This window comes from Pseudorasbora parva, chromosome 12 (assembly GCF_024679245.1).
Source record: "Pseudorasbora parva isolate DD20220531a chromosome 12, ASM2467924v1, whole genome shotgun sequence".
NCBI lineage: Eukaryota > Metazoa > Chordata > Actinopteri > Cypriniformes > Gobionidae > Pseudorasbora > Pseudorasbora parva.
The window spans coordinates 985001-1012979 of record NC_090183.1 but is presented as its reverse complement, the minus strand read 5'-3'; the positions used below and the strand labels follow the sequence as shown (position 1 = coordinate 1012979).

The 27979-nt window shown below is 36.6% G+C and overlaps 2 protein-coding genes across 2 annotated transcripts in view; both read left to right on the top strand.

The window, feature by feature from the left end:
• LOC137093804 (neurexophilin-2) overlaps positions 1 to 11603 on the top strand; it is a 76685-nt gene extending 65082 nt beyond the window's left edge. Inside the window, exon 2 of the mRNA XM_067458696.1 lies at positions 7408 to 11603. Coding sequence (XP_067314797.1) covers positions 7408 to 8187 — 780 coding nt within the window. The 3' untranslated portion in view covers positions 8188 to 11603. The remainder of the gene's footprint in view (positions 1 to 7407) is intronic.
• An 8336-nt stretch (positions 11604 to 19939) lies between these two features.
• The window catches only part of shmt2 (serine hydroxymethyltransferase 2 (mitochondrial)), a 31484-nt gene continuing 23444 nt past the window's right edge, over positions 19940 to 27979 (top strand). Inside the window, exon 1 of the mRNA XM_067458695.1 lies at positions 19940 to 20079. Within this exon, the coding sequence (XP_067314796.1) occupies positions 20047 to 20079 (33 nt within the window). The 5' untranslated portion in view covers positions 19940 to 20046. The remainder of the gene's footprint in view (positions 20080 to 27979) is intronic.

The following is a 27979-nucleotide window of genomic DNA, read 5'->3' as shown; positions in this document are numbered from 1 at the left end:
AGTAAATAAAATACATTTAATAAAAATTAAAAATTAAAAAGTAACAAATCAAATAAAAGCTTCATCTCCAAAAAATGACACGTTGGATTTTCTTCACTCTTTTCTGTCAGCTGGTTCCACATAACTGGGTTATGTTGAATATAATTAACATTGTTTGTTTTCAGTAAACTTCATTTTTTAACGTAAGGTTATTTCAGTGCCATTTAGTTGAATCGGGTTAACATTTGTAATTTTGCCCAGAACTATTAAGTTCAATTATGTTAAAATGAATATCAAACAATAACCATAACAAGTAATCCAGTGTAATTACAAATGTACAAATGTTATCTCACATGAAAACCTTTGACTAAATCTGATTGGCTGGCCTGAAGATGGTTTTGTGACGTTCATTAAGTGCCCAAAGTAGTAGTTTATAATTATTAAAACAGTTTTAATTGTTATTGGCAGATCCTCAACCCTAACACACACTCTACACTTCACCTCTAAAAACACTAACATAACACACACTTTTAAAAACCAACATTAAACATTAAAAACTCTCTCCATTTCCTCATCTTGTTAAAAATGCATGAAATAGCCCTTTATCTAAACACTTCCTCTCCGAATTCAGCCCGTTTGCAAAGCATGATGGGACGTGAATGTCCAGTTTGTTCGGGTTACTTTATTAAATCGTGTTATTTGAAAATAAAAACATCACGTTATGTCAAAGAGGGACGGTTTTATGTCAGTATAACATTTGAAGCAGAAATATAATGGTGTTAAATCGAGATGAGTTACTTAAATAAAAAAGTGAACGGCATCTCATTTTTTGAGTGTGTCCAGCTCCAAACACACCACAATACTGAGCATTTCAGGAGACTTTCGTATTTCAATTATTGAATAATAAATCATATACACTGTAAAAAAATATTGTTGGTTTAACTTAAAAAAGTAAGTAACCTGGTTGCCTTAAAATGTTGAGTTTATTGAAATCAAATATTTGAGTTGATACAAAGAAGGAAACTGGTTTAATAAATAGAATTTCAAAATATTATTGTATCTGAACCACATAAAACATGTGATAAATCATGAAAATAGCACAATTTGGCTGCTTCATCACAAATAAAACACACAATTACCCAATATGCTCACAACATCTGTTAATATTATTTTAGTGTTTTAATTGTCGATTCTCAACAAATCTTCATTGTATTAACTCGTTTTTTTAAAAATCAATGAACTCTGAATTTTTAGGCAACCAGGGAACTTATTTTTAAATATATTTTGTTACAGTGTAAGTATATTTGATCATTAAATGTGTTAACTAAAAATGGAATAACTAATAAAAATAACAACTGGAAATATAGAGCATGATATTTTAATGTCATTATGTGCAGCTGAATATTCTCCTAAAGATCAAACGTGTGACCGAATCTTCATTCTTGGCTGAACTCTTCCTTCAACTTCCTCTTTCTTTCTCTAATAAGATCATCTTCTTCTTCTTTTGTAGTAATGCAGTCTCTCACTTTCTTTCCCTCCACGTTTCATTTCTCTCTTGCGCCGTGTTATCAGCCTCGGCTCCGTTTCTCTCGTCTCTGATACTTTATAACTCACTCACTCACTCTCGCTTCATGATAATCCCTCTCTCTCTCTCTCTCTCTCTCTCTCTCTCTCTCTCTCTCTCTCTCTCTCTCTCTCTCTCTCTCCCCCTCCCCAGCGGTTTATCTCTTTTCCTCTAGGCTGTATTTCTCGTCTCATAATTAAATGTCATTTTCATTTTAAAGGAAAAGAAGGCAAAAGTTTCCGACAAGATTATTGTCAGAATATAGAGTTCTCAAACTATTTCTGTGTCAGTGGAATCGAAAAGGAAGGGTTTCAATGTTAGAACTGTGAAGCCGAAATGCTGTCTAGACATAAACTACTGGTCAAAGGTTTGGAATAATTAACAATTAAAAATCTTCTGCTCACTAAGGCTGCCTCTAATTCAGTTTTATACCAAGGCTGCATTTATTTGATTAAAAAATACAGTAAAAATTGTGAAATATTATTATAATTTAAAATAGCTGTTTTATACCAAGGCTACATTTATTTGATTAAAAAATACAGTAAAAATTTGTAAAATATTATTATAATTTAAAATAGCTGTTTTATACCAAGGCTGCATTTATTTGATTAAAAAAATACAGTAAAAATTTTGAAATATTATTATAATTTAAAATAGCTGTTTTATACCAAGGCTGCATTTATTTGATTAAAAAAATACAGTAAAAATTTTGAAATATTATTATAATTTAAAATAGCTGTTTTATACCAAGGCTACATTTATTTGATTAAAAAATACAGTAAAAATTGTGAAATATTATTATAATTTAAAATAGCTGTTTTATACAAAGACTGCATTTATTTGATTAAAAAATACAGTAAAAATTTGTGAAATATTATTATAATTTAAAATAGCTGTTTTATACCAAGGCTGCATTTATTTGATTAAAAAATACAGTAAAAATTGTGAAATATTATTATAATTTAAAATAGCTGTTTTATACAAAGACTGCATTTATTTGATTAAAAAATACAGTAAAAATTGTGAAATATTATTATAATTTAAAATAGCTGTTTTATACAAAGACTGCATTTATTTGATTAAAAATACAGTAAAAATTGTGTAATATTATTACAATTTAAAATAGCTGTTTTATACCAAGACTGCATTTATTTGATTAAAATACAGTAAAAATTGTGTACTATTATTACAATTTAAAATAGCTGTTTTATACCAAGACTTCATTTATTTGATCAAAAATACAGTAAAAATTGTGAAATATTATTACAATTTAAAATAGCTGTTTTACACCAAGGCTGCATTTGTTTGATTAAAAAATACAAAACAATTTGTGAAATATTATTATGCTTTAAAAATAGCTGTTTTCGATGTGAAAATATAGTAAAATGTAATTTATTCCTGTGATGAAAGCTGAATTTATCATCATTACTCCAGTCTTCAGTGTCATGCTCAAGAAACATTTATGAAAAATGTTCTGCTGTTCTTATTATATATGAATTTTCTGGAAACTGATTGGCTAATCAAAGGTGACCGTAAAGACATTTATAATATTACAAAAGAGTCCATTTCAAATAAATCATATTCTTTTGAACTCTCTATTTACCAAAGAATCATGAAAAAAATCACAGGAATAAATCACACTTTACTATATATTCACATAGAGAACAGATGATTTACACCGGAGGAATATTACACTGCTTTACTGGAGTTATGATCAAATAAACACAGCCTTGATGAGCAGAAGCTTCAGGAACATAACAAAATCTGAATTATTCCAAACTTTAGTGGCTGTGCTAATGTTTACTGTACGTGTGTGAGCGCGCTTGTGGTGACAGAGGATCAATATATCAGCGTCAGAGACAGAAATGAATCGATTGCATGAAATAAAACTCCAATTAGCTGAAGGAAGCGTGTGGAAGTGAGCTCTTTTCTTCCCATCATTCCTTTGGGAGGAGCGGCGTGTCAGTCTCTACTGGACACTAACAAGTGTTAGAAGTTACAGTAGAAATATGAAACACGAGCATCGATTGCGTGTCGTTTTAATTGTACCGCGTTTACTCACTCCATCCATGCCCAGTTTCCGGCTCCGCTGCCACTTCCACCCACTCATAAAGACTTTCCTAAGATGCTTTTTGCTCGCAGTGTCTCAGATGAAGTTAGCGATTATTAATGGGCCTCAAACTCAAAGCAGCCTCTCTTTCTCGTCTCGCAGCACCAATAAAGCCATTTCCCTCCACCGCTCGCGATCTCAAGCTACCGTAATCACATTTTCTTTATATTAAATTCCCCGAGACATACATATGTATACACAGCTCGTCTGGCTGGATTACTCCATCTTCAGGTTATTATTACTCTTTGGTGGAGAGATGGCGCATAAAGAAGAAGGAAAGTGTGGAGTGTTATCTAAATCAGGCCCAGTGCTTTATTTTGGTGCCAGCTGTTCTAATCGACAGACGCTTTACATCTGAACAGACGTGTGAATGTTTCACTCGGATTGAAATGCTGCTAACAACTTCCTTCAGCTCGTCTGTGTCGTGTTATGAACTCTGTGTTATCTGTCCCTGAAAGACCTGAACTTCATTTGAGCTTTTGCCTGTTTAATATCATGCGTATGTGGGTCATACAACGGCAGGTCCGGGTCATATTTCTGCCCAGAATAATAATAAATAAGCATTTGCTGAAAGAAAGAAATCCTATTTTTTTAAATAAAAAATACAATAAAAATTGTGAAATATTATTGCAATTTAAAATAACTGTTTTATATCAATGCTGCATTAATTTGTTCAAAAATACAGTAAAAATTGTGAAATGTTAGTATAATTTGAAATAGCTGTTTTACACCAAGGCTGCATTTATTTAATAATAAATACAGTAAAAAATGTGAAATATTAGTATAATTTAAAATAGCTGTTTTATACTAAGACTGCATTTATTTGATCAAAAAATACAGTAAAAATTGTGAAATATTATTATAATTTAAAATAGCTGTTTTATACTAAGACTGCATTTATTTGATCAATAAATACAGTAAAAATTGTTAAATATTATTGCTATTTAAAATAGCTGTTTTATACTAAGACTGCATTTATTTGATCAATAAATACAGTAAAAATTGTTAAATATTATTGCTATTTAAAATAGCTGTTTTATACCAAGGCTGCATTTATTTGATCAATAAATACAGTAAAAATTGTTAAATATTATTGCTATTTAAAATAGCTGTTTTACACCAAGGCTGCATTTATTTGATCAAAAATACAGTAAAAATTGTGAAATATTATTATAATTTAAAATAGCTGTTTTACACCAAGGCTGCATTTATTTGATCAATAAATACAGTAAAAATTGTTAAATATTATTGCTTTTTAAAATAGCTGTTTTATACCAAGGCTGCATTTATTTGATCAATAAATACAGTAAAAATTGTTAAATATTATTGCTTTTTAAAATAGCTGTTTATACACCAAGGCTGCATTTATTTGATCAATAAATACATTAAAAATTGTTAAATATATTGCGATTTTTAAATAGCTGTTTTATACCAAGGCTGCATTTATTTGATCAAAAAATACAGTAAAAATTGTGAAATATTATTATAATTTAAAATAGCTGTTTTACACCAAGGCTGCATTTATTTGATCAATAAATACAGTAAAAATTGTTAAATATTATTGCAATTTAAAATAGCTGTTTTATACCAAGACTGCATTTATTTGCTCAAAAATACAGTAAAAATTGTTAAATATTATTGCAATTTAAAATAGCTTTTTTTTTTTACCAAGGCTGCATTTATTTTATCCAAAAACAGTAAAAATTGTGAAATATTATTATAGTTTAACTGTTTAACTGTTTTTAACCATAGCATTTTATACAGTACTACCTATGTGGCATGTTGTCACATTTCACTTCCAGTCTTTCGGGGTAAATCAAGATAAACGTACACACTGCATTAATGAAACAAAACCGCATAATTGTACTACACATGTGGGAAATAATAAATACTCTCAAAAGTATACACAAGCGTGTGTCCGCTCTACTGCTGAATCTCAGTGAGAAACTTCCAGTCGCTCTCCGCTCGATACGCGTCCGTCATCGGCTGTTTTTAATCTATGCTGGCACTGATCAATATTCCCTCACTTATTCCGCTTCAGTCAATCGCTGTGATCGCTTCGATCCCACAAACGCAGCTGAATTAATTCACTGATTGAAGACATTAGCGGATGCGGAGAGATTGATGAGCGCAGGAATGGACGCTTGTGTCTCCGCAGCTCATCCGGATGGGAATAAGATGAAGCTCGTGACCCGTAATGAAGACAAGAGTGGACCGTGTGTGTGTGTGTGTGTGTTTGATGGGATGTTTATGTGACATGAAGTGTGTGTGACGGCTTACAGCGATGATTAAATTGCAACGGCTGCAGTGCAGTAGAATATACACTGCCTGGCCCAAAAGACTGTGTGTGTGTGTGTGTGTGTGTGCGAGCGCGTTTGTATAAATGCGTATGTGTGTGTGTGTGTGTGTGTGTGTGTGTGTGTGTGTGTGTGTGTGTGTGTGTGTGTGTGTGTGTGTGTGTGTGTGTGTGTGTGTGTGTGTGTGTGTGGACTGAAATGGGCATATGCATTAAGAGTGTGTGATCGGATCATTATTCAGTGATTATGATGTTCTTATCATGTTATAGGCTTGGCAACAGTTGTGCTAACGCTAATTGATGGAGTGTGTAGCTTTGTCAGAGACATCAAGGCCATGTGTGAGATAATGTCAGGATCCATCCGCTCAAACCGAGAGGATGTTTGGGAAGGAGCGAGGAATCATTTCAAACCTCTGGATAGAAATACATGTTGTGATGATATTTTCCATGAAAAGGTGCATCATTTTGGTCAAGTGTGTGTGTGTGTGTGTGTGTGTGTGTGTGTGTGTGTGTGTGTGTGTGTGTGTTTGTGTGTGTGTGTGTGTGTGTGTGTGTGTGTGTGTGTTTGTGTGTGTGTGTGTGTGTGTGTGTGTGTGTGTGTGTGTGTGTGTGTGTGTGTGTGTGTGTGTGTGTGTGTGTGTGTGTGTGTGTGTGTCTGATGACGAGTGTCATCTATGATGAGTGGATAAATGACAACACTACTTTAAGAACCAGAAGCATGTTCAGTTCCAGTCGATCTGTCTTTATTATCTCCACACACACACACACACACACACACACACACACACACACACACACACACACACACACACACACACACACACACTGCTCCTAAACCTACCCATCACAGGAAACATTCTGCATTTTTACTTTCTCAAAAAAACATCATTTAGTATGTTTTTAAGGCCATTTGAAATATGAGGAAATTTCAAATGTCCTCATAAACCACATTTATAGTGTAATACCAGTGTAATACCCATGTAGTTATACAAATTTGTGTCCTCATAAACCACATAAACAGGCTCTCACATACACACACACACACACACACACACACACACACACACACACACTCATTCTGGATTAAAGAGCTGGAACTGAAAAGTGACATGTGAACACTCCTCATCTCTCGACACTCACTTTGCTGTGTAAATAGAGCAGTGACAACATCATTAAACAAACGGTAAAAATAGAAACAAGAGCAGACAGACAGTCAGACAAACAGAGACCCCTACCCTATACCCATTACACACACACACACACACACACACACACACACACACACACACACACACTCTGCATTTTTACTTTCTCATAAAAACTCCTCCTGTGTGATTTATAAGCCTTTTGTAAAGTGGGGCCATGGGTAATGTCCTCATATTTCACCCTCTCCTGTAATACCTGTGTCATACCCATGGCATTATACACATTTGTGTGTGTGTGTGTGTGTTTCCTCAGGTGCACGGCTTGGAGAAACAGGTGGGCAAATCTCTTGATTACCTGGAGCAGGGACCGTCCGGCACAGTCTTCAAGAGCCTCCCGCATGGAGTCAAACCTCCATACCAGACCTCCAGGATATCATCCACCATGGACCAAGCCGTGCCGGTGAAGCCCAAGCCGGCCACCTTCAGCTTCCAGAACCCGCACGAATGGACCCGCAACCAGTCTCAGCTCCTGGAGCAAACCGGCTACAGACCCAAACGCAAACCATCCCTCAAAACATCCATGAAGACTAAAAAGATTTTCGGCTGGGGCGACTTCTACTTCAACGTGAAGACTCTCAAATTCAGCCTGTTGGTTACCGGGAAGATCGTGGACCACGTTAACGGGACGTTTACCGTCTATTTCCGGCACAATTCGTCCAGCCACGGGAACGTTTCGGTCAGCATCGTTCCTCCGACCAAAGTGGTGGAGTTCGAGGTTCTCCAGAATCCGCTTCACCCAGAAATCCAGTTCCACCCGCCGCAGCAATCCACAATCGACCCAAAAGACATCAAAACCTTCAATTGCCGAGTTGAATACGAGAAGACGGACCGCTCCAAGAAGCCCAAACCCTGCCTGTACGACCCGTCCCAAACCTGCTTCACCGAAAACACCCAATCGCACTCATCCTGGCTCTGCGCAAAACCCTTCAAAGTCATCTGCATCTTCATCTCCTTCTTCAGCTTAGATTACAAGCTGGTGCAGAAAGTCTGTCCGGACTACAACTTTCAGAGCGAGCATCCATATCTCGGATGAAGCGGATCACTCGGACTCAATGTTGATTTTTATTATCTAAGTTTTCTTTGTACATAGAAAGAACATCCCTAATGCGTTCTGGTCTTACAGGGTTAGCTCACCTAAAATGCAAATTCTGTCATGGCGACACCGTTCAGATGAAGATAGTGTTGAAATCCGATGGCTCAGAAAGGCCTTCATTGACACCAATGTCATTTCCTCTCTCAAGACCCATAAAGGCACTAAAGACGTCGTTACAAAGCCCATCTCACTACAGCGGCTCTACAATCATTGATGAAGAGGCCAGAATAGAGTTAGTGCGCAAAAACACTAAATAACGACTTATATAGTGATGGCCGATTTCAGAACAAAGCTTCGAACTGTTATGAGTCAGTGAATCGATTCATGATTCGAACCGTTATGAGTCAGTGAATCGATTCATGATTCGAACCGTTATGAGTCAGTGAATCGATTCATGATTCGAACCGTTATGAGTCAGTGAATCGATTCAGATCACTGGGACTCAATGTATATTTGTTTGATCAAAATTTTCTTTGTACATACACTCAAAAAAATGATACGTTGGATTAATTTACTTTTTTTATGTCAACGGGTTCCACGTAATTGGGTTATGTTGAATTTAATTAACATTGTTTATTTTGGTAAATGTTTTTTTTTTTTTTTTACGTAAAGTTAATTCAATAACATTTAGTTAAATCAGGTTAACATTCTTAATTTTGCCCAAAGCTATTACGTTTAATTACTCTGAAATGAATATATAATACAAGTAATCCAGTTTAATTGATTATTTTTATTTAGTGAAATGCTATTTTTTACAACAGTTACAAAACCTTTTACATTACAAGATTGTATTGGCTAGATGATTATTTATTTATTTATTTTTTACATCCATGGCATGCCCAAAGTCGTTGTTTTTTTATTAATAAAACAACTTTAATTGTTTTTAGCAGATCATTACCCCAAGCGCACGCTCTACACTTCACCACAATGGTAACGTCCAAAAACACACACATAACACAAACTTTTAAATACCAACAAAACAAAACATTACACATTAAAAAGTCTCTCCATTATTTCGTAAGAAATGCATAAAATAGCACTTTATTTAAACATTTAATCTCCAAATTCAGCCCGCTTGCAAAGCATGATGGGAAGTGAAAGTCCTGTTTGATTGGGTAACTTGATTGAATCATGTTATTTCAAAATAAAAACATCAAGTTATGTCAAAGAGTAACGGTTTTAAGTCAGTTTAACATGAATCAATTACACTGGAACCAGAAATAATGGTGTTAAATCAAGATGAATCACTTAAATAAAGTGAACAGCATCATAAGTCCATTTTTTTGAGTGTAGAAAGAACAACTCTAATGCGTTCTGCTCTTACAGGGTTAGTTTACCTAAAATCATAAAAAAAATAAGATGTGATTTCCTGCATTATGGTGCGTTTGAGGCCATATCCCTTTCCTAAACCAAAAAAGACCTCAAACCAGTCAACACCAATAGTCTAATAAAAAGGCTATATTCATTTAACTGCCGTAGAAATCAACAGTTTCACAGATAATGATAATGAACAAGTTGCATGTTTTTTTTTATGCTCCGCATCCAGACAGAAAAAGTGCCGTTTACTAAACGATTGATTGGGCCAGACAAAAGTACAGAAATCAATGAATGATTTACCGTGGCTGTAGAGTAGGGGTAAGTAAGACGCATGGCATTAAGTTTTGACGCATATCGAGCGTAGGTTCGAATCCGCCTTTTGCCATACTCGCTCGACTCCCTTTCCCCATCACATATCAGATCGGAAAGGCATTTATTTTCAATAAAAAGATAGAAAATATTAGAAAAGGGGAATGTTTAACATGTGTTTAATAATAAGTTTCTTAATAATTAATACGTTTCTCGGTTAAGGGGTAGTCAATGTAAGCAGACATGTGCTGAATTAGAGACGATAAAAGTGAGTGGGTCCAATATCATTGGTCTTAAAAAGCGGGTGGGTCTCACACACACACAATGGTTCCGACGCCCATGCCTAAAATGCAAATTCGGTCATTAATGTCGACACCCGTATCAGACTTTGCAGCACTCCTCTCAGAAACTGAAGCTTTCGCGCCTCGATCGCCCCCCGGTGGCCGGTCCCAGTATAGCCGCCCCTCTGTGTTTTCTAATGAACGCGAGTCAAACTAAACAATAAAATTACACTTCAAATATTTCCCCCCCAACGTTAGTTTATGTCACTGAAGGCAGTTATCATCATGATGATTTCATTTCAAGTGTGCGTTTTTAAAATAAGTTTAGTTTTAGTTAGTTATTTGATGCTATTAAAACGGGGGGGGGGGTGACATCATGATTGACAGCTGAGACTGACGTCTTCTCTGACTGAAGTTGTCACTGAGGCACTAACAGACTTTTTTTGGGATTTTTGGGAGCAGATTGGAGCTTTAGCTTTAATTTCTACATTTCCAGAACTGTTTATTTCAAACATCATAATTAATTGTGCTGCATCCGTGAGAGTGTGGGCAGGCTTTTGATATCGCGACTGTACTTCTTGCTCTACTGCGCAGACTCGGTCCCAAGATGTCAGCGCCGTGCGGGCCGTCTGAAAGCTTCAACTCTGGCAAGCGGAAACAGATGATGTCGAGTCGTCCATATTTTTTTTACGGTCTATAAGGTCATATTTTTTATGGTATCAGACCACAAGAGGCGTGATCAATGGGCATTATTCAAATGACTCTTTACGCAATTGGATAGTCTGTCAACCAATCAGAGCACAAGAGGCGTGATCAACTGGAATTATTTAAATGACTCTTTACCCAATTGGATAGTCTTTCAACCAATCAGAGCACCAGAGGCGTGATCAACTGGAATTATTTAAATGACTCTTTACCCAATTGGATAGTCTTTCAACCAATCAGAGCACCAGAGGCGTGATCAACTGGAATTATTCAAATGACTCTGTACCCAATTGGATAGTCTTTCAACCAATCAGACCACAAGAGGCGTGATCCACAGGCATTATTCAAATGACTCTGTATGCAATTGGACAGTCCTTCAACCAATCAGAGCACCAGAGGCGTGATCAACTGGAATTATTCAAATGATTGTAAGCAATTGGATAGTCTGTCAACCAATCAGACCACAAGAGGCGTGATCAACGGGCATTATTCAAATGACTCTGTACCCAATTGGATAGTCTGTCAACCAATCAGAGCACAAGAGGCGTGATCAACTGGAATTATTCAAATGATTGTAAGCAATTGGATAGTCTTTCAACCAATCAGACCACAAGAGGCGTGATCAACGGGCATTATTCAAATGACTCTGTACCCAATTGGATAGTCTGTCAACCAATCAGAGCACAAGAGGCGTGATCAACTGGAATTATTCAAATGATTGTAAGCAATTGGATAGTCTTTCAACCAATCAGACCACAAGAGGCGTGATCAACTGGAATTATTCAAATGATTGTAAGCAATTGGATAGTCTGTCAACCAATCAGAGCACAAGAGGCGTGATCAACTGGAATTATTCAAATGATTGTAAGCAATTGGATAGTCTTTCAACCAATCAGACCACAAGAGGCGTGATCCACAGGCATTATTCAAATGACTCTGTATGCAATTGGATAGTCTTTCAACCAATCAGACCACAAGAGGCGTGATCAGCCCATCGCTTCTCTATCCGTCACTGTGTTAAACCCGCCAATAATGCGCCAGGTGGACAAGTCAGTCTGTGATTGGTTCCCACAAAAGTGTATCAGAAGCAGTAGAAATGAATGTACAGGTTTCCAGACTGAGTTGCGGGGCGAAATCAAACGGTTTACCCAGTCTACCTTTTATGGGTCCGGAAATGACATTGGTGTCAATGAAGGCCTTTCTGAGCCATCGGATTTCAACACTAATATCTTCATCTGTGTGTGAAGATGAGCGGAGGTCTGATGGCTGGCCAACCACAGGAGGAATTAATCACACAATTTACATTTCAGGGTGAACTAACGCTTTAATATTGATTTATTGCTTTCGTCCGTTTTTGTCTGTTGACTGTTAGACGAACAGGGATCGTGTTGTTTTTCTACCGACCCTGCTTATGTATTTCAGAAGGAGATTACGGAGAAAATGGTGTTCTTCCTCAGTACTTGTGTCTTGTTTTCCAGCACAAATATCCAAACATTCTTAAATACTGGAGAAGCGAAGTGACTGAAGATATTACGTCTTGTTTACTGAAAATGCATCGAAATAAAGTGAGTTTGGGGGGTCAGAAAAATCATCTTGATTTCCCTTTTAATTAAGTTCATTTTTCTGCCCCCATTGACTGATATTTGGCACACACATAAATACTTGTTGAATTTACTTTAAAAAGATGCATCAAGTGGTTCAACTATATTGAGCGATTTTTACAAATAAAAAGCTTAGTTATATGAACAAAAGAAATTTAAGTAAAGCTGACAAAATGTCTTTGAGTAAATACAAACCATTTGAATTTGTCTCTGTTACATAATATTTATATGTGTAGTCTACTTAATAAACTTTTGTAAATTTACCATAACATTATTATGTGAGGTGAACACATTTATCAATTTAATTTACCTTTAAAACTTTTAAATAACAACAAGCATATTGGTAGAAATAAAATGCAAAAGTAACTCATTGGACGAACGAAAAATATAATTCAGAGCCGGATTTCCGTCCCATGAATATGTGCCTAAACAACCTAAACACACACACACACACACACACACTCTTCTGCACAATGCCGACCACAACATTGTTGATGAATTAAACTGTTTTTGTATACAAATCGCAATAATGTTGATGGCCTGATGCCAGAACGACTCTGAGACTGTATCTCTGCAATGACTTGGGCATATTGACACCAAACTTTATATGAGTGATTATAACCTTACTTTGACCACAGTTTGGTCACAGCGCCACCTATTGGTCAAAAGTTATCATATTACTAATGACTGTATTTATGATTTTTCATCCTAAAATGCCTTTAATTGCTTATTGTTGCAGTCGGTCTGAAGTTTCCAGCAGTCCTGGCGTGACTTATCGTGCTTTGTTTGGGGTTGAGCCCTGAATTGCTGCTTGCAGCTACATGGAAAACAAGACAAAATACTGAGGAAGAACATCTTTTTTTTATTTTCAGTGTAGAAGAACGTCAAAAACCAGCTATTTTTCATTGGTTTCACATGACAAGCCTGTTGAGATCTGCGGTCCAATGAGGGTTTTGACAAACTCAACTGGTAAAATACGAGGCCTGTAGTTAAAGTCATCCTGGCGGTCACACACCAGTGTGATTGGAAGAACTGATTGGATGATGATGATGATGATGATGAAAATACAGAGCCTTGAGAAATATTGATCCCTGATGTCAGTCAAGAAGAAGGAAGGTGATGAGAGATCACAAAGACAAACCTTTATTTTCTCTAGAATGATGAATCGCTCACAGAAAGATGAATTTGTTTCAGTTTCATGTTGACTTCAAGAGGCCGTCCGAATGAATTTGAGGTATAAATTACAACATTTTAATGTTAAATGACAGTAGCAAAAGCTTTACGATGAATTCCCAAAGCTTAACCACATGAAGAGTTGATGTGTTATCAGTGCAAAAACAAGTTTAATGTTCAAAACATTGAGCAAAAACCCCCTCTGTGTGTTAGTTGATGATAGATAAATGCAAATGAATGTATTTAACAGAATGTTATCCTCCCCTAATATGAATTATTACCTTTATGTATTATGAAATTAAAGACTTAGCATATATATATTTACTCTGAATAAAGCTTGAAGAGACGCAAAGACAAAATGCTGACACAGATAGGATGATATGATTTCTTATCCCGTTTAATTATCCTTTACTTTCCCGTCTTGTTTCTGAAGTAAGGCACCAAAAGCGGAGCTTTATGAACAACCGGTTCGTCTGTGAACGAAAGGCTGAAGAGGAACTCGAGCTCCTGCGGTTCTGTGAATAAAGTATTGCTTGATCATGTGTATAGTAAACATGTGTGTAAATAATGTATCACAAATAAATAATGAAATCCCACCCGTCTGACCCGCCGTTATTCACAAACACTGAATGAAACGATGGATTCCGCTGCTTACGATAAGATTTGGAAGCACATTCTCATGCTCTGTATTATGATACTTCATTTGTATAAGGTCATTTCATGGTGAATTATTGTGTAATTTCTGTTTTCTTAGGGTCATCGTGGGACAGGATGAAGCAAAAGTTAATTATTTGGGAGACGGTACACTGGAGAGGAAAAAAAAGTGCTTTGGATTTACATGATTTAATTCATGAGGGACTGATGCATACAATTAATTGCAAAAAACAAGCATAATTTGTTCATGTATCAACATCATGGAATTAATATATTTTTAAGTGACACAATTAATCAAAGTGAATTTAATATGACTCCCTGTCATGATTCAGACATTCAATTTCATATACTTCAATGTTACACAATGAATTATAATATTATAGTTGGCAAACTTCTAACTAGCCTTAGCACACATTAGCATCTTAAAACCACTTCAGCTCTGGGTCCAAAATTGCATCATCATAATCTTTTTAAAAAATCTATAACTCGTGCACCACAAAACTAGGCATGTATGGTATCATTTGAAAGATTAGAACCTCCGCTTTCTTAATAACCCAATAACTTCTGCATTTATATTACATAGTAGAAAATAATACGGTCTGAATTCGACCCCCCCCCCCCCCCCCCCGCAATGACCCCCCCTTGAGAAAATCATGCAAATAATATAATATTTAATATTTTTTATCACACAAACACACCTAAAATAGACAAGTTACATATCAAACGAAAGCTATCGGCCTCAGGAATATCACTGAGCAGTTAAAGGGGGGGTGAAATGCTGTTTCATGCATACTGATCTTTTTACACTGTTAAAGACTTGGAATCCCATACTAAACATAGACAAAGTTTCAAAAGTTAAGGTGGACGTTTGATGGGAGTATTTCTTTGTCAAAAATACTACTTCCGGTTAGTCATAAGTTTCGGCAAGTTTTTTGAGATCATGCGTCCCCATTGACGTTAGTGGGGGCGGAATTTCCTTGTATGGGCCTTACGGACAATTCTACCGGAAGAGCGTGAGAGAGAGAGAGGGAGAGAGAGAGCAACAGCTACGCCCATCAAAGCGCTGGCTTGTAGGATGCTAAACAGGTGATATAACCAGTAGCTACTGACTTACCCACTGATAGGCCGGCGGTCGATCTGTATTAGCACTTTCCTCACGCGACGGGCGAATCACTTTCCTCACTGAGCGAATCACTTTCCTCACGCGGCGGGCGAATCACTTTCCTCACTGAGCGAATCACTTTCCTCACAGAGCGAATCACTTTCCTCACGCGGCGGGCGAATCACTTTCCTCACTGAGCGAATCACTTTCCTCACAGAGCGAATCACTTTCCTCACGCGGCGGGCGAATCACTTTCCTCACTGAGCGAATCACTTTCCTCACAGAGCGAATCACTTTCCTCACGCGGCGGGCGAATCACTTTCCTCACTGAGCGAATCACTTTCCTCACAGAGCGAATCACTTTCCTCACGCGACGGGCGAATCACTTTCCTCACAGAGCGACTCACTTTCCTCACGCGGCGGGCGAATCACTTTCCTCACTGAGCGAATCACTTTCCTCACAGAGCGAATCACTTTCCTCACGCGGCGGGCGAATCACTTTCCTCACTGAGCGAATCACTTTCCTCACTGAGCGAATCACTTTCCTCACTGCAGCGCGCTGCTGCACACGTCATTATTTAGCTCCGCTCACATGACACGCCCCCACCCGCTCGGCTTTTTTCGGAAAGACTCGGAACAGCGCATCTTTCTTATATAATTATAAAAAAAATAAAGACTTTTCGGAGATATGCAGGATGCAATGCTACTCTATAGGTACTCAAGATTGACATGACACTGACTGAAACTGAGTGTTTCACCCCCCCTTTAATTTCACCGATCCAATAATTTACAGTAAATTTATTATCAAAAGAATCACAAAGATGGAAAGTCATATTCCTGTTCGGATCACAAACTCGTTGTAAAGCTACTAGCCTGAAATGCTATATCAGCTTGTTCCTTAGGTTGTTTGCTTCAAAATGAGACTATTTTTACATGTCTGCGAGCACGCATGGCCAAATGACACTGTAATATGTCACCGATGTCCAGATCAAAGCATGTGATGCAGACAAATACTCTTATTATTGCTAGTTTTGATTGTCGATGTTAGCCACAGTTTTTGATGATGTCATCATATATTGCATTATGCGACAGAAAAGCTGAGAATCTCAGCTCTTTATAGACATGTGGATCATGATTCTAGACCAATCAGAGCCCGAGATCTCCCTTTACAAAGTTGAAGAGGCGGAGCCTTCTTTCCGATTTCCTAGTGGCCAGTTGATGTCAGTGCAGATGAGGAGGAGTTATTAGACACTTTGGTCAGATACATCTCAATAACTTTTATTTACAAGGAGATATCAAGAAAATTCTTTTTTTCCCCTGTTTAGTGCCAATTTATAGAATCAACAAACTTCCAAAAAGCTTGGAGACCAAAATGATTAAAAAATATAGATAGATTTTAAATAACAAATGAATTAAAAATAAATCAAAATATTTATTTATTATATATAAGATTGGGAATAGATACAATAGAATATATGCAATATTCCACCCCTGTGTTAAAATTTAGAGTTTTTTCTGTAAAATGAGACCATTTTTATAAATGTATTGTATGTGGGTAGGGCGCTCTTTTAAATTCAGATATTCCTAATTCTCAAAAAAAAAAATGCAAAATGTGCTGCAGAGCTGAAGGGGTTAAATGCTAAGCGTTAAAAGCTCCTTCAGCTAAGCCATATGACCATTATGTTAGTCACAGTCTAAGCAGAAGCTCCATTCTTCTCCACAGTAGTAACCCACAATAATTTTTATTGTTCTAATAATTCCAACATAATTGAATATTGAACTCTATTCAACTCAATCAAGTCTTCCCCTTTCTCATTTTGATCAAATATACATTAAAAACACTTTTACATATAAAATAACATTTACTCGCCATATGCAAAGCATGCTGGGAACTAGCAAGCCCCGCCCAGTTTCAGTTAATGCAACACAAATCATTCCTGTAACAACACAAACGGATTAAGTTTGACTTCAATTTGACTTATATTTAAGACTGAACACAATAAAATTAAGTTTGGACAAAATGTAAAGCAATTGTGTTGCTTTGGCTAATTTTAACTTTAAGCAAGTTGAACAAACATGTAAAAATTTAAATTACAAATAATTTTTTTCCGTGTACGTATATAATTTAATATAATTAGTGCTGTCGATGAGTCCACTGTTGGTGCTTTCGGCGGGGTCAGGGGTCAGAGGTCACCCTGACTGGTCCATACGCCTCAAACTGAGCTGCTCTGTGTATTCTGACAGCTTTCTATCAGAACCAGCATTAACTTCTGGAGCAGTTTGAGCTCCAGTAGCTCGTCTGTTTGATCGGACCCCACGGGCCAGCCTTCGCTCCCCACGGTCATCAATGAGCCTTGGCCGCCCATGACCCTGTGGCCGGTTCTCCACTGGTCCTTCCTTGGAGCACTTTTGATAGATACTGACCACTGCAGACCGGGAACAGCCCACAAGAGCTGCAGTTCTGGAGATGCTCTGACCCAGTCGTCTAGCCGTCACAATCTGGCCAAACTCGCTCAAATCCTTACGCTTGCCCATTTCTCCTGCTTCACACACATCAACTCTGAGGACTAAATGTTCACTTGCTGCCTAATATATCCCACCCACTAACAGGAGCCGTGATCAAGAGATCAGCAGTGATATTCAGCGGTCATAATGTTATGCCTGATTGGTATATGTATATATAATGCCACTGTAATGCATTACCTTAATCCTTTCATGGCAACATTCATTTCCTCAGTTTACTGTAAAATACTGTGAAGTTCCTGAGGAATTGCAGTCAGTTATTATTATTATTACTATTATTATTATTATTATTATTATTATTATTATTATTATTATTATTATTATTATTATTATATGCAGCTTTTATGAAGTCACGACTACATGAAAAACTCTGGGTTTGGGATCCTAATGTTTATTATGAATCAGTTCATTGATATGTTGTGTGTCAACCGTAAGTTATATAACACACACACACACACACACACACACACACACACACACACACACACACACACACACACACACACACACACATACACACACAAACACACACACACACACACACACTCACACTGCTGTGTGAACTGCAGTCCTTCTGAATAAAAGAATAGTAAAAAAAATCATGCTTTGGAAAATCTTATTTATGACATTAAGTCGTTGAGATAAAATGCCTTACTAAGTCATAATTACGAGCCAAACAGATGAAATTATAAGAGATAAAAACTCTTTCTATGACTTTCTGTCATAATTTTATGTACTCCTTATGTCATAATTGACTTGTCATAATTTCAAATTAGTGTCATAATTCATCTCAGAAAGGACAAATGACTCAACATTTTACTCAACTTTTGTCACTTTTTGACAGTATATGATAATTTTAACTTCTTATGTCAGAATTTTGACTTTGTAAATTATTATATTAATTTTAAATCTCATTATTTACTAATTTTATAATTAATAATTGTCTTTTCATCTCATTATCATGAATTAATGTCATAATTTTGACTTTTTTTGTTATCTTTTCATCTCATAATTATGACTTGTATGATAATTTAAATTTTTTGTCACTTTGACTTTTTAAGTGATATAGTTTCAACTTTTTGTCACAATTTGGACTTTTCTTCTCATACTTGGCAATATTAATATACATAATTACATAATATACTACATATAGAAACATAAACACACACATTAAAAATACATACAAGAAAAAACAAAACAAAAAAAGAATTTTAATCAAGTCATAAATTGCCAGGACAGATGTATTAATATAATAACATACAAACAATTACAAGGGAAGCTTTAAATATAATCTTCATAGTGTTTGAGGAATCATAGGGTTTTCTTAATGTAATAAAGAGGTGAGTTTAATTCAGTTTCAGATTCGGTGTATGATTACTGAATAAATCATTTTCCAATATTTTAAAATAAATAAATAAGCAATACTCCAGGGGTCTATGTTAACATCATTATAATAATAAAAAATAATGTCTTTTAAACTGAAAGAGTGTAACATTGGCAGAATCAAAGATGTGCGAACCAAAATTGTTTAAAAATAAAAATAAAAATAAAGAACCAAAATTGTTTAAAAATAAAAATAAATAAAAAGAACCAAAATTGTTTGGAAAAAAGTCAACAACAAAAAAACGCCTCCTCTTTTTGCAGAAACAACACGAGCCGTCAATGGCCAAATGTTTAGAAATGTTATAGTTGAATGGGGTAGAATTTATGTAAAACTTTAAAACATATTTATTTTGCTTCATTTGAAATACAATCTGTCCTTTTCCAGTCAATATCTTCGACCAGGGGTCATCAATAAAACTTTCCTCCTGGTGAAATGTTCCTTTTAAATTGAACATTTTCCGTGCGTGTATATTGGTACATTTCTTATCTAATAGATCAAGTCCATCTAATAGTAAATACCACATAATTAATAATGCACTGTAGTTCTTCTGCTGGACGTTGGTCATGACGTCAATTTGTAGGCTTGCACTCCCGACTGCGCACGCGCGCGTCGCGCTCTCTTCTATTACAGGACTACGTTACCCATGAGCCCTTGCGCGGACCGTCAATAAGCCGCTGTCATTTAGGCGACGGACGGAACGCGTGCGAACGCTAAAACCTGCTGAAACCGGAGAAGTTGAGTCGCTTGACCATGTTAACACTGACATTAAGACAACTAATCAGGGTGAGTTTAAACACACACACGCGCAATAACGCGAAGAGCCGCGCGAGATGTGTTCAGACAGCTGTGTATGATTTCTGTTCGCATCAGTGTAGCATAACGATGATAATATTAATCTGTGTGCAGGCATAAGCGAACAGGCGTTATTAACGGGATGTCACGATGCAGCTTTTGCATGCACACCTTTAAAACTGTGTGTGTGTGTGTGTGTGTGTGTGTGTGTGTGTGTGTGTGTGTGTGTGTGTGTGTGTGTGTGTGTGTGTGTGTTAGACGTGGCATGAGTGTCTGAAGTTTAGACTGGGGTTGAGACTGCTTGAGTTCAGCTTTATGAGTTAAAGAAACATCTGCAACTTCAGATTGTTTGACATCTTTGAGTTCAGTAAACTCGTGGAGTTATTGATCTGTGTGTGTGTGTGTGTGTGTGTGTGTGTGTGTGTGTGTGTGTGTGTGTGTGTGTGTGTGTGTGTGTGTGTGTGTGTAGATGATGCAACCACACAGCATGTGTTTCAGCAGAAGCCTCTTTAACTCACTCACATGCTCTAAAGTTTCAGACTTTAAAAGTGACAGAGATCAGATCATCACACATAAGAAAATGATCATCTCTTGGAAAATCTCATTTATGACATATTACATCATTGAGATAAAATAGGTCATAATTATAAGACAAAATGTCGAAATTAAGACTTTCTATGTCATTATGTTTATGTACTTTTTGTCATAATTGACTTATCATCTCATAATGTTTACTTTTATGTAATAATTATGACGTGATCATCTTGAATAAATCCTAAATTTTGATTTTAACATTATTGACTCATCATTTCCTCTTAAGATAGATATCCTGACTTAATAGTGATCATTTTGCCTTTTATGTCAGAATTTAGACTTTTAAGTGTCATAAATGAAACTTTTTTGCCTTAACTTGGCCTTTTCTTCTCATAAGTGGCCTAATTAATATGTGATCATTTTCTCTTTTTGACAGAACTTTTACTTTTTAAGTCATAATTGTGACTTAATATTGAATTACTGTCTTAGTATGTCATAATTTTGACTTTTTGTCAATTTAATCTTTTTATCTTTTAACTATGACTTAGTATGTGATCATAATTTGAACTTGTTTTAAGTAACTCAGTATGTCATAATTTCAACTTTTTGTGCCATAATGTGGACTTTTCATCTCGCAATTATGGCTTAGTATGTAATAATTATTTGCAAAAGCATGTTTTCTTTCTTCTGTGGCAGAGGTGTGTGTGTGTGTGTGTGTGTGTGTGTGTGTGTGTGTGTGTGTGTGTGTGTGTGTGTGTGTGTGTGTGTGTGTGTGTGTGTGTGTGTGTTGGTCAGTCAGTCTCAGGTCTCTCATTATCTGTCCTTCACGTGCTGTCATGCTTCTCGTGTTATGGGAATGATTTAAGTGTGTGTGTCTGTGTGTGTGTGTGTGTGTGTGTGTGTGTGTGTGATCTGATCAAACTCCCGTCACTGAAGCGCATTAGTGACTTATGGAGAAACGGCTGGACTCATGACTGAAGTCTGAAGTGTTTGGTGGAGATTGTTCAAGCATGTTTGCAAGAAATAGTTTATATATAAATAAAAGAAATCATAAAAAAAGTATTTGCTGAAAACAGGAAATACTTTTTAAAGGGGTGATGAATTGAGAAATCAACTTTCCCTTGAGCTTTTGATATATAAAAGGTCACGGTAATATAAGATTATTCCGTAAGTTTCAGAGCTTGTTAGTCAAAGAAAAGCTTTTCTAGACACCAGACCCAGAAGACGAGGCTCTCAAATAAACTCCAGATAAACTCCAGAAACTAAGATTTTTTTTGCACAGTCCTATCTAAAGGGTTAATGGTGCCACCGGCTTATCAACTGTAAAAATGACACATTTGACCTCTTCCCAACCGGGAAAACCATCAGCAATCAATAATGCAGGAGTATATGGGGCAGGGATGCACGATATTGGATTTTTGCCGATATCCGATATTTTTCAGCTCCGTTTGGCCGATGCCGATATATGTTTGTTTGTTACCTTTGTTTGGAAACAACACCATTTTGAGCAAAACTTTTTTTTTTTCATTCTGGTTTCAGATTTCTGAGGTCTCCTTACTAAAAGGATTCTTGATGAAGATAAATAAATGTTAATAAAGTTCTTTGTATGTTCGTTTTGGTCTAGTTGTTGTGAACACCAGGCAAATCTGCTGCTGACGGTCACGTGCATTCACAAATTTAAGGCAGCGTTTAAAAACAGTCAATATAAATCACTGTACATGCAATGTATTAGGTTGTTTTCACTTGAAGAATGACTGCAGTGCTGACATGCTCTCATCGCTGTAGCACTCCTTGCACAGGTGAGTTATTGCAGGCGCATATTAACACATTATCATATCGGCAAGGCATATCGGCATAATTTTTTCATTTTGGCCTCTGCCGATTTTTATATTTTAAGCGTTTATCGGCCGATTCCGATGTTGTGCCGATAATATCGTGCATCCCTAATATGGGGTCATGGCTTTGCAGTCAATATCTGTGGTTATAATGGACGTCAATGGGGCAAAAACAGCCACGAGGAGTAAAGAGGGAGAACCAATGAAACGCTGATGCTGCACAAAAACTAACAATGCTTCAAAGCCAGTGTAATTTTCTAATCTTTGACAAAAATCCAGTCTGCAATTATATTTTATAATGAAAATCAGTTATTATGTGAGTTTCCCCCCCAAAACAATGACATTATTTATGAAATTGGCAATTAAAGAGTTAAAATCCTGTTTAAAAAAAAAAAAAAAAAAACATTTTTTAGTAATAAACATTTAGTAGTTTTGATCAGGACTGAGGTTGATTAATAGATTTATGCAAAAAAAAAATATATATATATATATATATTAGGGATTCACAATACAGTCAGTCCACGGTTCAACACACACCTCGGTTTTCCAGTCGGTTTTCTGCTCTTCTATTTTTACGCTGCGTTCGCACCAAACGCGAATTGAGTGTCAAAATCGCGTCTAGCGCGTCTTGTTTGACGCGTGAACATTTTTAATCCATCCGCAACAAATTAGATGCGCGTAGAAATCGAGCATTTGAAGCGAAATAGACGCGCGTTAAAGGTGCACCAGGTAAAGTATGTCCTAAAACACCATCTGCCTCTTTTCATTTTCAAAAAAATGCACTACCTGGATGATCTTCACTGCATGTATATTTAAATAAAATATAAAGTTATGTAACTTCACTTTGCCCTCAGTCAAAATGATTTGGTAGGCAACAACAGATTAATTGGAGCAAAGATCACCCATTAGATGCACACAAGATGAATTATATCTCATGTTAACCTCTACAGAGCCATCCGAGCCGGCGGCAAACGCCAGAAGGACTGGCCGAGGAGAGGCTGCTCTCGCCGGGGTTAACGAGCGCTGAGCGCCCGGAGATCGCCTGGAGCTCACAACTCCTAAAAACACAAGAGTGTTCTGCTTAAACAGGCTCTGTCTTTATAAGTAAAGCACATATTTTAGCTTTAAACGCCTACATTATCAACTGAAAAGCATTAAAACTACATTTAGTGACAGAATATCAGTATTTATTAATTATATGCAGGGATTCTCATCACGTGACTTTACCACGTGACAGCAGCAAGCAGGCTCCTCATTGGTTAACGCGCCGCGAATTGAGGCCAAAGTTCAAATTTTTCAAAACGGGAGAAGACGCGAATTCGCTTCAAACGCGTGAATGCACAAAATGCACCACCCGCGCGTAACGCTTAAATCGCGCAAGGCGCTCAATTCACTTCAAATTCGCTTCAAATTCGCGTTATTCGCGCGAACTGGACGAATCGCGCGAATGAGGCGGAATCGCGTCCATCGCGGCGCAGGACCTCCAGACGCGCGTCAACGCTCCTTTCTATTGACCTAACATAAGGGATCATTCGCTCCAGACGCTCTATTCCCGTTCGGTGTGAGCGTACCTTTAGGCGACAGAAACAGAAAGAGGTTAAGGAGAAAATGTTTTTATTGCAATACTCTTTATTTATTTTACTTAAAAGGCTTGAACATTTTTACTTTTTAAAAAAACACATTCCTGGTGTATTGTAGAATATAAAATTAATATATATAAAGATTTACAGTGGCAGCTCAGAGATGTACAGCAGCATTTAAGGATGAAATTGAATTAATAAATGTATGCTAAAATTAAAACTGCATAGTCTTCAATATGCAATATACACTGATTGACAGCTACTGTATATACTTTATTCAAGACCAGTGAGTGATTTATTTTTGTTTTTAGTTTTTAGAGGTGAGCTGTCCCTTTAAGGGCAAGTGTTCACTATAGGCTACTGCTAAGATACTGCTCACATCTCATATACACACACACACACACACTCACACACAGAGAGTGAAAGTAAAGGAGTGAGTGAGTGAGTGAGTGAGTGAGTGAGTGAGTGAGTGAGTGAGTGAGTGAGTGAGTGACTGACTGACTGACTGACTGACTGACTGACTGACTGACTGACTGACTGACTGACTGACTGACTGACTGACTGACTGACTGACTGACTGACTGACTGAGTGAGTGAGTGAGTGTGTGAGAGAGTGTGAGAGAGAGTGAGTGAGTGTGAGAGTGAGTGAGTGAGTGAGTGAGTGAGTGACACGGTATTAGCGCAGTACTTTAAAACGTGGCGAACACCCCCTTAACTTTAGTGCATATGCTGGATATTTGCTCATATTAGCGCCTGGACTCAAAAAGAGGCGAAATAAACTGAGAGAAATATAAATAATTAATTAAATGCAAAACCGACGCAAAGGGAAAGAATCGCAATTCACCAGCGCATATTGCGTACCGAACGGTTCATTATTATATTGAGAATTGTGGCATCCCTTTATATATATATATATATATATATATATATATATATATATATATATATATATATATATATATAATATCTGTTACATTATTATAGCCGTGTAATTGAGTGGCTGTTTTCATCCACGAGGGTAATGAAATGGTAGTGAATTTGCCCACAGTGTATCGTTGAGTTTGTGAACATTTTTAAAGCATTCTCGCAGAATGTGTGTAAAAATAAGATTTGTCACCAAAAATCATCCCATTTGCTGAAACAGAGAGAGTTCTGGCCACATTATGGGGGTTTCTGAGTCTTAGTGTGAGCATAAGGGTTACAGAGGCTCCGCTTCCTCTTATCAGGCGTCTTGCGTAAGCATCTCTAAACACACGACTCAATAATTAACCAGTGGCGGTTTTGCATAATATGCCAAAGCTCATGTTCTGAACAGCCAATCAGACGGCAGGCTTGTGTCCACACCTTCGGTTTAGTTATTTAATAACGCATTAGATGAGTTTAGATCAGCAGAATTCAACACATGAACCTGAACCTGATCTGAACTCATTGTGTCGCGCTTCTACACGCTTTACACACGGTTCTGCGTTACTGTGGAAACTGACCTTTGACCTCAGGGGTTCATTTAGTTTGATTCGTTCAGCAGTCGCTGATGCTGTGGTTTCTGAGCTCATATTAATGTGGTAATTATTGATTGTCATATTTCTGTTCTGGTCAAAGACTAGCAAACCAAGAACCATTATTATCAACTCGTTTAACTTTGGGCTTCAGTGTCCACTTTATTCCCAGTCAATGCAGGAGTTGATCAAAATGTGTCTTGGATGGAAGTTAGTTTAAATAAATAAATATATAATAAAAAATATATATATATAAAATAGAAAATAATAACTTGATAAAAACAAAAATATTTCGAATCACTGATTCTGAGGTGAAAACAGTGATGCGATTCAGTGAGTCGAGAAACGCTCTGATTCTGAGTTTGACAGATTCACGATCGAACGAATCACTTATTGAGAGTTTTACAGATTCATTATGAACCGCTCTGAATGAATCTCTGATTCAGAGTTTGACATTCATTATGAACAGCTCTGCACGAATCATAATTCAGAGTTTGACCGATTCATTATGAACGCTCTGAACAAATCACTGATTCAGAGTTTGACAGATTCATTATGATTCACTCTGAACAAATCACTGATTCAGAGTTTGACAGATTCATTATGGATCACTCTGAACGAATCACTGATTCAAAGTTTGACAGATTCATTTTGGATCGCTCTGAACGAATCACTGATTCAGAGTTTGACAGATTCATTATGATTTGCTCTGAACGAATCACTGATTCAGAGTTTGACAGATTCATTATGGATCGCTCTGAACTAATCACTGATTCAGAGTTTGACAGATTCGTTATGGATCACTCTGAACGAATCACTGATTCAAAGTTTGACAGATTCATTTTGGATCGCTCTGAATGAATCACTGATTCAGAGTTTGACAGATTCATTATGATTTGCTCTGAACAAATCACTGATTCAGAGTTTGACAGATTCATTTTGGATCGCTCTGAATGAATCACTGATTCAGAGTTTGACAGATTCATTATGATTTGCTCTGAACAAATCACTGATTCAGAGTTTGACAGATTCATTATGGATCGCTCTGAACTAATCACTGATTCAGAGTTTGACAGATTCATTATGATTTGCTCTGAACGAAATCACTGATTCAGAGTTTGACAGATTCATTATGATTCACTCTGAACGAAATCACTGATTCAGAGTTTGACAGATTCATTATGGATCGCTCTGAACAAATCACTGATTCAGATTTTGACAGATTCATTATGATTTGCTCTGAACGAATCACTGATTCAGAGTTTGACAGATTCATTATGGATCGCTCTGAACGAATCACTGATTCAGAGTTTGACAGATTTGTTATGGATCACTCTGAACGAATCACTGATTCAAAGTTTGACAGATTCATTTTGGATCAAATCACTGATTCAGAGTTTGACAGATTCATTATGATTCACTCTGAACGCATCACTGATTCAGAGTCAGACCGATTCATTATGAGTTGTGTTGTGTGTGTCCAGATGATTGAGTGATCAGCACTGATATCTGGATCAATTAAAGTTCATTTCATATTCAGATTGTCGCCTATATTCAGGCATGTTTAATAATTGATTATGATATATTTTTAATGGTCCCATCTCTATTTTTAGCCACCCGAGTCCCGGTTTGAACTTTTCAGGCGCGTCGGTTTGTTAATCTAGATGCATATTAATTTGCTTTCTCATACAGTGGCTTTTTAAAGATTTTTGTAATGTTTCTGAAAGGGTCATTAATCTGCTCATAACTCCAGTAAATCAGTGTAATATTCCTCCAGTAGATCATCTGTTCTCTGTGTGAATATACAGTAAAGTGTGATTTATTCCTGTGATCATCATCATCATTACTCCAGTCTTCAGGGTCTACACTCAAAAAAATGACTCTTTGAATGAAATCCTGGCAAGTATTGATGATTAACTTGCTTTATTTCAGCATTATGCAATTCTGTATTCCAATGTAATATACTTACGTTGGGTCAACTTAATTTATTGAGGTTGATTCAACTTATTTACTTTGGGTGGGCACAGCTTAATTTAATAGTGTCAGCTCAACTACACAAATTTGTTGTAATCTTGTATTAACTTAAAATAATTTAGTCAAAACTACTAAAAAAATCATGTCATTCCAACTAGATAAAGTAGGATAGAAATGTCTCGTGATTTCAGCCGTTTGACACGCGATCCGAATCACGAATCGATTCACTGATTCATAACCGTTTGAATCTTTATTTGAGGATTGAACACAAACGCGGAAGAGAAGACAATGCTGAATAAAGTCGTAGTTTTTGTTATTTTTGGACCCAAATGTATTTTGGATGCTTCAAGAGACTCTAATTAACCCACTGATGTCTCATATGGACTACTGTGATGATGTTTTTATTCCCTTTCTGGACATGGACAGTATAGTGTGCATACACTTGCATACGCTCTCGGACTAAATATAAAAT